This window comes from Polyodon spathula, chromosome 1, assembly GCF_017654505.1.
Source record: "Polyodon spathula isolate WHYD16114869_AA chromosome 1, ASM1765450v1, whole genome shotgun sequence".
Taxonomy (NCBI): Eukaryota; Metazoa; Chordata; class Actinopteri; order Acipenseriformes; family Polyodontidae; genus Polyodon; species Polyodon spathula.
In genome coordinates, this window is record NC_054534.1 from 84982557 (window position 1) to 84996400 (window position 13844).

The window sequence follows — 13844 nt, forward strand, 5'->3', positions numbered from 1 at the left end:
CTCAGTGAAAACAAAGACATTGGTAGGCAAATTCAAAGATAAGGCTGAGTCATACATAACCTACTGTAGTGTGAATCATGTGCAAGAATGCAACCGTTGCCATCTTCACACAAACTGCAACCACGGCAACAGGTGTGAGAAGGCAACTGCAGCCAGGCAAAGTGTGTGATGATGGCAAGTAAGAAGAGATCATCTTTGTCTCTGAAAACAAAACTTCAAAAATGAATCAATGATCTCGAACTTAAAAGAAAATCTTAAGCCACAATCTGCAAAGAACTGGGTTTAGCAAAGAGCACTGTTGCAACCGTGTGGTTCAGAGGAAAAAAAAAATCAAAAGAAATGTTCAGAACCTGTTCTCGATTACTCTTAATACTGCATCCTGTATAAGATTAGGTCAGTTTCGTAAACTTTCCTTGAAATAAATAAATTTAAATAACTAAAATCAAAAGCCCGAGATCGTAGCTTTGAAGCCTTAACCACCCAGCTGCTTATCCCCGCAATTTCCACGTGGAGCACAAGCAAGTCCAAATTTGTCACTCCCGTGAGAATAGTGTGCAGAGGATTCTCTGTACATTCGCACAGTTTCTCATATCTTTTTGGTATGCCAGACTAAATTAATAGGCATTATATACACTACTATAGTCTGCAGTTTTGTTTTTCACTGGCAGATGTGCTTGACAGACCGGTTCATCCACAGATAGCACAACAGAGTAAAAAAGTGGATGCATGCATCTACAGAGAATGAGAGAAAGGGATTTTTCTTGTTGGCGTTACAGGGGATGTAAGGCCTTGTCAGGATTGATACTGGTCAAAACAACTTATTTATTTATTGTACCTACACTTCACAGAAAGCATATAACAGCAATATACACTCATACCTGAAACTGTGGAAAATGGTTTATGACGCGACTGAAAATTTGTGACCAATTTTTTCCAATGTATATGTGCTAAATAAGTTTTAGCAATGTTAATTTCGAGGGGTATCTGCTTTGATATCTATTGCACACTAAAAGTTATACGACGACTGCACAATGACTTTTTGCTGCACTGTTAATGCTGCAATTGTAAAAAAAAATGTTTATAAGTTATATAATGCTGCCATTGGGAAAAAAAATGTTATGCAATCTATATTGTTATAATGCTACAATTGTAAACACATTGTTGTTATTTAAGTTCTATTGAAATAATATATTTCCACTTTTCATAATAACAATAAGTTTTTTTTTTGTTTTTTTTTAAACATGGAAACTGCCAAAATAAATGGGCAGCTGGGTGGTTAAAAAAGCAAATAACGATGCAATTCACTTGCAGTTTTGGGTGATCTGAACTCATACCCGACTGCCACTCTTCATTCAGTTCACTCTCAGTGCTAGGGTGGTTCTTGTCCTCCTCCTCCCCCCCCTCCAGTCCATTGGTTATGGGTACTCCCCCATCCACAACATCCTCTGGGGGGCTGTGGTTGAAGCCTGCCTCCTCTTCCTCACTGTACTCCTCACTGGGCTGCTCCCTTAACAGCCTCTCCATGGAGGCCTGCAGCTCTTGTAAATCCTCATCAGTATCTTCAAACATACTGCAATAAAAGTACAACAATTAGACTTCTACATCCCCACGCCCCTGAACACCCATTGAATGCTTGGACACTGTAATGACTTCTGTTCTGGTAATAGCCTACAACAAGAACAATTCAGTGAAATATACACCACATAGAACATCTAGTATAAAAGGAACATGAAAAACAAAGACTGGTGACCGCATTCATTGCTAAATGAGCTCATTCAGATTTCACTGATAAGAGAAATCAATTTAAAAAGCAGTTTGTGTCACACACCTCATTAATGTATTTAATAGAAAAGCCATGTCAAACAGAGTTGATAAAACACATCCCTGCTTTATCTGAATTATATTCCAGATAAATCCATTTTCACAAAACATAAAACAAAAAGATGGAGGATTAACAACTTTTTAATACTATCAAAACACTGGATGTGTTGGGGGAAGTGAGAGTACGCATCTTGCAATATCGATAACTCAGAAGACTAAATACTAAGGCCCTTGATCACGTAAACATGATCAAAAGATGCACCTCATTTCATTGACTTACTGGGCCATAATACAGGTTAGAAACGCATACAATTGGACAGGGGAGGGACTGAATTTCACTCCCTGATAGTGACAGAAAAAACTGACACTGGCATTTAAATGAAAGGGTAAAAAAAAGTTTACAGCAGGCATGCAGAAAGAAAATGTTAGAGACAAGAAAGGAACAGAAATACACGATTCCGTCTCGTCTTTTAATTAACATATATTTTACAACATTTATAAATAGCAAGAAATAAGTGGATATAAGCAGATAATGTTTCATGAACTTTTATTTATTTATGTTTTTTTTTTCATTACCGATAATGGAAAGAACCAATTTAGAAAGAGGGAAAAAAAAGTGTCCATTACTGCTTCCAAAGATCCAGAGAATAACCCTTACTATGACATTGCAATTTAACTATGTTTGCTTATAGTGGTTAATGATTTGTACTTACATTTATTATTTATTGTGTTCTTGCGGTTTGTAAAACACTGCTTTGATGATAGGATATTCTATGCATACAGTTCCCCAAAAGGACATTTATCATTTTTAGAAATTTGTCAAACAAAGAATTATAGGGAAAATCTTTTGTATCAAGTTTTGCTTTTGTGGATGAGGAAAGAAATGTTGTTAACCTATTAGTGTGGTTCAGGGGGTGGTACTAGGCCGGTGCACCCTATCATCATCATCATCATCTTCCAATTAAATCTATTAGAATTAAATCTATTCTATTTAAACCTTAGTCACCTCCTCCTAGTTGTCTTGTGTTTCTCGTTTCCTCCTCCTCCTCTAAAATCTCAAACCGCCTTTGCATCGGTCTCCTCTGGGGGGTTAGTGATTCCACTTTCTCCAACCCTTTGTTAAGCGTCGCTTCATTTACCTCATAGAGGAGGGTTCTCCATGAGTCAGAGAGGACCCCTGGCCAAACCCCTCCTTTAGCATGCATGATCCTTTATCTACTTCTCTTTCAGGCTCTGATGCCTCTATTCATGTGAGGGCCCCAAGCGGCGGAAACCCTCCTGTTTGTCGGGTCTCCTCTGCGACGGAACCTCCCTTCTATTATGTTGGGCTTTTGAAGAGGCTGAACACCCAGCTCTGTGTATTAACATCTTCTAACTTTGTTTTCTTTCCGGTTCGTGAGCCTCTTTGCATGTCGGGTAACCTCAAAGACTGTGCCCTTCTTTGTATGTCGGGTCACCTCAAAAGACTGTGGGCCCCCCTCCTGTATGTCGGGAATCCTCCGCGACAGAACACCCCTACTGTATATGTTGGGCCATTGAAGAGTCAGAACCTCTTTTATGTGTTAATATTACTAACCAATGTTTTGTTTTTGGTTTGCAAGCCTCTTCGTTTGTTGGGTTATCTCAGACGGTGACCCCCTCAGCCTGTTTATTGCGTTTCCTCAATGTCGGATCTCCTCTTATATGCGTCAGGCCTTTGAAGGATGGAGCCTCTCTTTATATGTTATTCGTTACTAACTTTATGTCCTAAAACATCACAGGTGAGGTGGCCCCCATGAAGTTACAATAAATAGATGACTACAATTATTTATATCAGCAATTTGTTTTCAAAACTCCAAAAATGTTCATTCAAAAGCATTCATACCCTTTGGTGCTAGGATATTATTGTCTACAAGGTGCTAGAAATTTCCATATGATAACGCAGAACCTAATTCTAGAAAATGCTGGATTGTAGGTGAACATTCTTAAAGTGTATAAAAGGGTTAGGCACAGGATGATTGCTGTCATTAACAATAAGTCAATGTGGGAAGAAGGAAAGAGCTATCTATCTGAACCTTTGGCAGAAAATTGTTGTCACAAGGTCACAATGCTCCCTCGTTCTGGAAGAAAGAAGGTTCTTTCACCAAGAACAAGTAAAATAATTGTGAGGTGTTAATAACAATAACATTGACTGCCAAATATATTCAAAGTGACTTAGTTTAAAGTGCAACTGGACGTTCCAACACGACAACGATCCAAAGACCACATCAAAATACACTTCAGAATGGTTGAAGAATAAAATCAAGGTTCTGCAATGGCCTAGTCAAAGTCCTGATCTAAACTCAATTGAGAATCTTCAGTATGAGTTGAAGAAAGCTGTGCGCAAGAGAAGTCCTCAGAATTTGAATGAACTGGAACATATTTTGTGTTGAAGAATGGGCAAAAATCACTAAAGAATCATGCCAAAAGCGAATTGACAAATTTGTTTAAAAGAAGTTATTATTGCTAAAAGTGCATCAACTAGCTATTACTTTAATTTCCCTTGTCAGGGTATGAATATTTTTTAATTTTTGCAAAAAAATTGCTCTAATAAATAACTGTAGAAATCTATTTCTTGTAACTTTTTTTTCGTCATTCACAAAAGCAAAACTTTTTACAGAAGATTTTTTCTATAATTCTTTGTGAGAAATTTCTAGAAATTGTAAATTTCCATTGGGGTATGTAAACTTTTGACTACAACTGTACATTAACTTTACGTACAGAAATTGATATGCACACAACACACGTTTCCACTTTACAGAATTTAATTTCAAGATGGCAAGACGATTTGATGAATCATTATTGGCAGAAATACCAGCGTCTGTTTCTGGTGAATCAATTTTCTGACTAATTTATATAATAAAGGTGTTCTCAGTATTTATTTTTAAACAAAATGTTTGGTTATGAACCATGTATTGCATTATTTATTTTTATTTTTTTTAACAATAGGCTTTAAATTCATAAAACCACTCTGGTTAAAGAATGTCTTGTAATTTGCCGAAAACATACATTTTTCAACAAACTTTCAGGAAGTATTGCAACAAGTTTTTTTTATACATCATCTCTTTAAAAACACAAAGCGGAATACATTAAAAAATAAAATAAAAATACTAAGATTATATCAGGGGTTTTTTTTTGGGGGGGGGGGGGGGGGGGGAAATTAAATAAAATAAATAAATAAATAAAAGTTCATGGTTTCTGAAGTACTTTATGTTCTGCAGTGTGTTCGGGGGAAAAAAGGCGACTGTAAAAAATTTGATTTTCAGTGAATTTATAGGGAGAGTTCAAAATTAAAATAAAGTCCTTAGTATTGGGTTAACATTTTCTTTTAACCATTCACTTCATAAATGAAGCATGCAGGCTTACGTGTCTTCAGAATCAGAATGCCCTTCAGCTTTAATTGGTTCATCTTCTAGATCATCTATTTCGAGATTGTCCTCAGGTGCATCCGCTGTGTTTGGATCATCAACACATGTTCTAAACAGTTTGCTAAGATCTGGGAGGGAGCATGTTCTCAGCATCTTTTAAAATAAATAAATAAATAAATAAATAAATAAATACAAGTATACATATATAAAATAGGTCATTTTAATATAGAAGCAAAAAAAGACAACTGTTCTAAACAAATACTGCATACTGAATTACAAATTTTGACTAGTAATTAATGGCAAGCACTTCCACGTTGTAACTCAAACTATTAAAAAAGTTAATCATTATCTAGCTCACCATTCTAGAACAATCTATTTATACCGTTACAAAACATTACTTTTACATGACGTGGAAAATCAGATTAGTCAGTTTTTTTTTCAGAATACACTTTCAAAAACATTACTTTTCATTTTTAAACCACAACTGTTCTTGATAATTTTTGTAACATTTAATGATTTTTTTTAAAAAGGAAAGAAAAAAAACATTGTTATATTCTAGAACAGTGGTTTTCAAACTTTAGGCCCTGTACCCCTTTCCAAACAATCTAGTCTACCGCGCACCTCCATCTGAGATAGGGTCATAATATGAAAACACCTATGAAAACAGCAATAAATATGTTATTTTCTAATTACTACATTAAGTACTGTAAATGGAAAACTGCTGTTTAAAACAAACACAATAAAATACAATTAGTTAACCACGGTACAAATGCCCAAATTATAAATGCTATTTAAAATATTTCAAAATCCAGACTCCAAAAACAGGTCATGCTTCTGAACAACAAGACTAAGGTTCCAAATTAAAACAAAACAAAAAACAATTCAACAAAAGACATGCATTCCTTCCAACAAATGCAGAAGAGCAGAGAGAAAACTTTTTTTATTTATTTTTTTTTTTTTTTATTGAACTTTAATTTTATCGTGGGTCTTGTGCTGTGTCAAATCCAGCCAGAATAAGCACATTGTTTTCAATATTTCCAAAAGCTAATTTGTTGAAAGTTGAAAATAGAAAGATGATATTTATATCAGGTAGTCAAAAATGACTTTTAGCAAAATGCTTGCATAATAAAGTGTTTAGTGCAGTAGTCTGTTTGTGTTAAATCAGCTTCAACACAAAGCTTGTTGATGGGCACTCGCTGTATGATATGAACCCAGTCAATAGGTCTGGCGTAGGGGAATCCAATTCCAGACATTTCCCCCCCCCAGTCTCAGGATTTATTTTATTTTTTTTAAATCCAGCAATTCCACTTTTGTAGTAGTAGTAGTAATAATAATAATAATAATAATAATAATAATAATAATAATAAAAATAATAATGTTGTTCTAGCGACCGACCTGCTTGGATTGTGTTTTGCTGTTTGCAGTCAGAAGGAAGAAACTAGTGATTTTGTCAAGTACAACTGAATGCTTATTGCTGATCTAACTAGATTAGCTGGTTGAAGGAATTAATTTTCTAAAGTGTTCAGCACTCTGGTTCATTGAAAGGACTTTAGATAGCATGTAAACTGGACCAGCTCTAGACCTGCAGGACAGTCCAAAAATTGGCAAACTGTTTCTAAGAATGCCAGCCGTCGAAGGGCCACACGTCCAAGGGCAGTCTGAGCAACGACCTTTTCCAAATCTCTCCCAGTGGCTACTAGAGACTCATTCCATCTCTTAACATTAGCTGTATTTAAGTAACATTACAAAAAGATGATGTTTTTTTACTTGGATGATCTACTGTTTGTGATTAGTACCAGGTGAGTGTGGTTAAATTGAACAGAGGTTGATTTGCAATTTGACTGGTTTCCACACAGCATTTTGTAGTTGTGTGATCCCACTGAAGTGCATTGAAACTATTGTATTGCTTAAGTACTGTCTTTCGCGCAGTTAATAGACAATAGGATAATAGACAGCTAGTCTAATTGTGCGGCAGCACAAACTGGCAGCCAACCAAACAGCCTCCCTACCAAAGAGCCGGGAGTCTAGCTGTGGGAGTCCAGCGAGGAGAGGATATTGGAAAAAATCAGAACCTAGCAGCACTATGGAGGATGCCAACTGCTAGACAGGTCTCTACCCTCTCCCCACTACTACTGTACCTATCTGTCTCACCTGTCCTAGCATGACTATCTCTCACACCCCTGTTATTCTGTCCTCTCACTCCCATCCTCTGCCTCTCCCCTCCCACACTCTCTCTGATGCCCTCTGGAACTGTCTCACTTCTGCTAACAAAGCTGATTTCATTTCATCCACAACGTGCACCCTGGACCCCCTCCCAACTCAACTCTTCCAAGCTGCTGCTCTACTCCTCTTCATCTCCTCCCTTCAACACCTCTCTACTCTGGCCTCTTTCCCTCTACCTTCAAACAAGCTTCTATCACCCCCCTCCTCCAAAAACCTACCCTCGACCCCACCTCCCTCCAGAACTACCGTCATGTCTCCCTCTTAACCTTCCTCTCTAAAACCCTCGAGCGGCCAGTACACCGCCAGCTCTCTGCTTTCCTGTCTAACCACTCTCTGCTTGACCCTCTCCAATCTGGTTTCCGCTCTGCTCGCTCCACTAAAACTGCACTACTGTCACTAACTCGCTAAACTCTGCCCTTGCTGCCTCTCTCTCTCTCTCCTCTGTCCTAATTCTCCTCAATCTCTCTGCTGCCTTTGACACTGCCGATCACTCTATTCTCCTATCCTCTCTCTCTCTGACCTGGGAATCTCTGGCACTGCTCTGGCCTGGTTCTCTTCCTACTTCTCTGACCGCACCTACCAGGCAACCTGGTGCGACGCAACCTCCACACCTCACCCTCAATAGGATTCCCAAGGATCAATCTTGGGTCCTCTCCTTTTCTCTCTGTACACCCACTCCCTGGGCCCCCTCATCGCATCTTATGGTTTCTCATACCATTTCTATGCTGATGATGCTCAGATCTTCCTCTCCTTCCCGCACCATCCCCTCCCGTATCTCTACCTGTCTATCTGCTATCTCCTCCTGGATGCACTTGCATCACCTCAAACTCAACCTCTCTAAATCTGACCTTTTCTTACCCTCCTCATCTTCCCCCTACTGAAACTCCCTCCTGGTCAGTCTCCCTGCGTCCACTCCCACTCATCCAGAACTCCGCTGCTTGCCTGGTGTTCTCTCTGCCTCGCTTCTCCAATGCTACTCCACTGCTCTGCTCATTCCATTGACTCCAGGTCACCGCTCGCAACCAGTTCAAGACTCATGTACTCGCCTACCAATGCCTTGATCAGACTGCACCCAGCTACCTCCAGACCCTCATCTCTTCCCACACTCCCTCCCTCCGCCCGAAAAATTACTCGCTTCTAAATCTTTTGTAGTCATTTTTGTATTACTTTAGTGTAAAAACATGTTAATTTGGAGTCGTATGTTGTTTTTTTCTGACTTTATGTGAACGAAGAGACACACATTTGCCCGTTTTCCCACTGGAAATAGTAATATTTTGAAATATCACTGTCCTGGTCACAAAAGCAAAGTTGGTGGGGAATAATAGCCATTTTCTATACTTTTGATGCATAAGCAATTAGGAAATAACACTTACTACCCAGGAACCAAAAAAAAAAAAAAAAAATTGTTACACGGTGTTAATCAATAATGAAAACACATATGCAAGCACTGCAAGTAAAGATAACAGGTTGTATCCCTCCAGCGCCAGCGCAGAAAAAGTGAGTGATTTCACTGTCTAAAGTAGGGCGGCCCAGCTGCCTGCTCAACTCAATAAAAGAAAGGGGCTTGTTATCATGAGGTTCCAGGTTTAATCCCAGCCACTGTCACATGTGACCATGCGCAAGTCACTTAACCTCCTTGTGCTTAATCCTTCGGATTAGACATAAAAATCAAGGTCCTAGTGCAAGTGACTCTGCTACAGCAGTTGTGATGCACATTTCACACCCAAGTCTCTAAGTCGCTTTCGGCAAAAGCGTCTGCTAAATGACAAAATAACTATAACTCAATAATATGGTTATTTAAAAATGTAGATAAAACACTGAACTGATTAAACTACCAAATTGGAACATTTAAAACTACAGAAAGTAAATTTGCCTAATAAATAGAACTCATTTTTTAAATCAGTAACATTATACAATGACAACCAGATTTTTTATTTCTTTAGCCGATATACTGCAATAACCAATGCTCTGCTACTTAAAATATGTAGTGTTAACCTAGCCCAAAGAAAAAACATACCAGTATGGCTGTGGTTTTATTTGAAAGGAGATTCAACATTGTGGATTCGATTGCAAAAGTCACAAAGAACTACAAAATGCTTAAAAAAAAAAAAAAAAAAACGTTGTCCGCCACTACAGGATGTTTCTCACGTACCCCAGTTTGAAAAATCGCTGTTCTAGAAGGTCACAGCTTTATCAAACATAAGTCTTATGACTGAAACTACTTTTTAAATATAAAGCAAAAAGTAAAGCTGCACATAAAAGCTGTTTTAATCCTTTATCAGCTGAACCAGGAAGATCTTTGTATTTCACACAGAAGCCTAACTAAAAAAAAAAAAAAGACACACTAAAATTCAGAAGCACCAAAATGATAAATGAATACTTGCTGAAATGCTCATTTTATATATATTTTATGGGGTGGAAGTCGGTCGGTCCAACCACCGAGTATTTGTAAGACAAAAAGGGTGAGCGCATGAGTTCTGCATATGTGGTTCCCACTGTCAAGCATGGAGGAGGGAGTGTCATGGTCTGGGGTTGAATTGCTGGTTAGTGACCTTTACCAAGTCAATAGCAAGCTCAACCAGCATGGCTATCATAGCATACTTCAGAGGCATGCCATTCCATCAGGATTACTGCTAGCGGGCAGTCATGGGCAGTCCTTCATTCTTCAGCAAGATAACGACCCAAAACACACCTCACAGTTGTGCAAGAACTATCTGCTGAAGAAGGAAAGTGAAGGACAACTCAATCTAAACTTGTTAACCGACTGCCTCGTGTTTGTGAGGCTGTTATTAAGGCAAAGGGTGGCTATTTTGAGGAATCCAAGATTGAGACAATTTTCAATTTTCTTGAACATTGCTTTGATACTCCTTATGTTTTGCCTATTGTAACATGTGTTTTCAAGTATTTACAGAAACGTATACGACGTAAAACATTGTCAATTATGAAAACCTAGTTTCCAGCAAGTGTACTCAAACTTGACTGTTACCGTGTGTGTGTGTATATACATACAAAAATCACCAATTCCTTACCATTGGATTATTAGCATCAAACAGCCCAGTAGACAGCCCAATCAACAGAGAGTCCTTGTCTTTGGATTTAGCTGGAGATACGGAGCGTGAGCGGGATGCAAGGGAGTCCTCTTGAGAAGACTGTGCCGACAGGATGGCTAAAGCTGCTGCCCTTCTTTGTATTGGTGTGGCCACCTTCTTAAACAAAGGTTCAGATGCCTGGCTCTCCTCAAAGACAATCTCTTTGGTTATGAGAGCAAAAGAAAATATTTTATTAGACTAGATGTAAAGCTGCAGTAAAAAGCTTTTTGCAAATTTAGAGAGACATGTATTTACGAGATCAAAGCTATTAGTGTTCATTTAACTAGAGCTGAGGACCAAGACTCATTAACTATCTGTCAAAAGCCAGAACTGATTTCAACTGGCTTTCCTTTTTTATTTTACTGGGTCCAGTGAGTGCTGATTGGAAAACTGCGCTAGAACAAAAGTTTACAATTGAAATAAAAACCGACAGTCATTATTGTAGCTTTTCTTTATAAACAAACATTATGTCCATCCATCTGAAGTACAAGGAAGGCTGACCTGCACATTCCTTCTCTCCTGGCTGCTTGGTAGTTTCTTCCTCCCCCCCTGGCTCTGCTGTCTTCTCTTCCTGGGGAAGGCTGCCCTCCTGTGGTCTGACATGGAAAAGACAATAGACATTGATTTCACTTTTTCTTTTTTTTAGAATTCTACCTCAGCAGTGAAGCACATCCTACAAGTTACTTGGAATGATCCAGCATAGTATACAATAAAGTATTAAGGGTTTTAGTAACACTGACATGTACTGGATAATTACATGACAATTGTTTTAGATGAATCAAGACAGTACAAAAAAAAATAGAACGAAGTTATCCGCCGCATATCCAACTGCTGTGGGACCAGAGTAAGGGTGGATATGTAAAGTCAGATGAATGAATCCCATTTTAAAAAATTACCACAGTTGTAACAGTTACTATATTCACACCCTTATTGTTTTAAGATTGAGTTTTTATTAGGGAGCGCCCCTAAATCCCTTGTTTAGAAAGATACAGGGTAATAATGCTTGTGACAGGGTAGCCATCACTGCTGAGTGACAGGCAGGAGATCAAGACGGAGGTTGAAGTTGATACGTCCTGCAGGTGAACAGGATTTATTTACATATCAACACACATCACAGCAATAGCAGAGCACGGAGCACATACAACACAGTGTACGAAAACTTTGGTAGGATCTACAATCTCTAACTAATCTTCTCTGTTCAATAATAAACTAACACTGCTGAAGAGGTTGATAAAACGGTTAGGGTGGATAAGTGATGGATTACTGTATAACATCCGTGTACCAATTATCTGCCATTCCACAAAACAAAGACCATTATATCCACTGGATCAGCACCATCATTGTATTAAAATACAGACCTCCACCTTTCAATACTAGTTTTAAAACATTGGTTTTATAGAAATGTAATATTGTGCAGTTATGCTTACTTTGGCACTTCTGACCCTTTTCCCCATGCATGAACAACACTAACTGGAGCTTCTGTGGGGTCAGGTTTGTGTATCTGATGATCCTCCTCAAGTAACTCTGCTTCCAAATCCTCGGGTTCTGCACAATTAGACAAGGAACAGACCCATTTCAATGCTGTAACTAATAAATTTAATTCATCACTCAAGAATATTGTTGACAAAAGGGTAATAGCAATGTTATAATAGCTGAACTTCGAAGATTGCAATTTCCGTTAACCATTGTACTGTTGTAAAACTACAGAAAACAAGGTCAAGGGCCAGCTCCCCAACTGACTGTGGAACATAATGTGATGTGAACATATGCATTAAAAAAAAAAGATCCCAAGTAATACCTTGCAAATGCATAGCACAAAGTTCTCATAATGGTTGCTGCAAGGTCCAGAAATAAATTATACAGCATTATTTTTTTTTTGTACTTCTACACCCACCTGCTAATATATTATGAGATGTTACGGGTTCAGGTGTTAAGGTCAGTTCTGCTGTGATTTTCTCTTCTTTAAGTTCATTCTCTTTTGATTCGGATACATTGGTTTCTATGGAATTCTTAATGATGACAGTATCCTTGCTATTTACTACATTCACCTCTCCAACTGTAAGCATCTTATCAGTCATTGGCTTAGGGCTTTCTGCAACAGAGCAAGATAATTTCAGCTGATCTATAGTATTCTTTATATGAATAGGATAAACCAAAACATTACACAAATAATAAAATAAATGGGGTTAACACTGAGCAATTATTCAAACTGTCTCATTATCAATTATAAATGTGCAAAGCAGTACAGGCAATAAAGCATACCCGACATCATGTTCTGACCTGAAGTCAAGTTCACTTTTAGCATCCTACCATGCAGCAAATTCACTCAATGTACCAAGCCTGGATGCACATGTAAATCTAGACAACAAGAATAAAAACTACTGCTGTGCGACAAACACTCATCACAGAAAAGATAACGCAATTCAGAACAATATGATCTGGTTTGACTTCAATGTATACTCATTGTTGGGTCTCTGTTTTGGCAGTGGAGCTTAAAAAAAACATCATACCACTTTCATCAATAGTTGTGGCCAGCAATAGCACGGTTTGTGGCTGCAGTTCTGCTTCTCCCAGCACCTTTAACACACTGGCATCAGGTCTCTTTCCCCACGCACGCCGTGGGGATTCAACAGCATCTAGTTTAATAACCTCACCCACAGTGTGGTCTACGGGAAGAAAAAAAAAGAAAGAATGAAATCATACAATACAAATTTAAAATTGGCATCGAAATGAGCTTTCTTGTTTACGGCTCTTAACTTATTTTGTAGTTCAGCTCAAAAACTCTTATCAAACAGTATTTAATTTCTTAGATGCGGTCTGTTTGAAGCAGCTGCAAACAAAAATAAACAAATGGACCATGAAAAAATGGACTGACTAAAAGAATAAAGCATATGTAAATAAATATTCAGAAAGCAAATGTAAACATTTTAAATGCAATTTTAAGAGTGTCTAGACCAGGGTTCTACCTCTAGTCCTGGAGAGCTACAGGGTCTTCTGGTTTTCATTCCAATCAATTTATCAATTACTTAATTGAATCAGTTACTGGCTTAATTAATCTTAAACCACCTATGACAAAGACACCTATAAAACCTTCAGGATTGGGGCTCTCCGGGACGAGGGCTGGAGACCCCTGGTCTTGACAAAAAAAAAAAAAAAATCATGACAGTCTGAATTCATGTCTTTAATTATGCAACATGATAGAATGCACAAATCCCTTAGACTTATAAACATTGTAAATACTTAATCTGCAAAATTCAAATGTTATTTTATTAAAAAAGATCCAAAGAAAAGCTGATGGCAGATCACAAGTGCATCGTTTTCATTT

At 38.0% G+C, this 13844-nt stretch overlaps 1 protein-coding gene across 1 annotated transcript in view; it reads right to left on the reverse strand.

Moving 5' to 3' along the window:
• Positions 1-13844, reverse strand: part of nek1 (NIMA-related kinase 1) — a 56062-nt gene that overhangs the window by 5177 nt on the left and 37041 nt on the right. The window contains 7 exon segments of the mRNA XM_041264642.1: positions 1335-1570; positions 5206-5360; positions 10460-10680; positions 11021-11115; positions 11947-12064; positions 12414-12611; positions 13030-13185. Of these exon segments, the coding sequence (XP_041120576.1) occupies positions 1335-1570; positions 5206-5360; positions 10460-10680; positions 11021-11115; positions 11947-12064; positions 12414-12611; positions 13030-13185 (1179 nt within the window).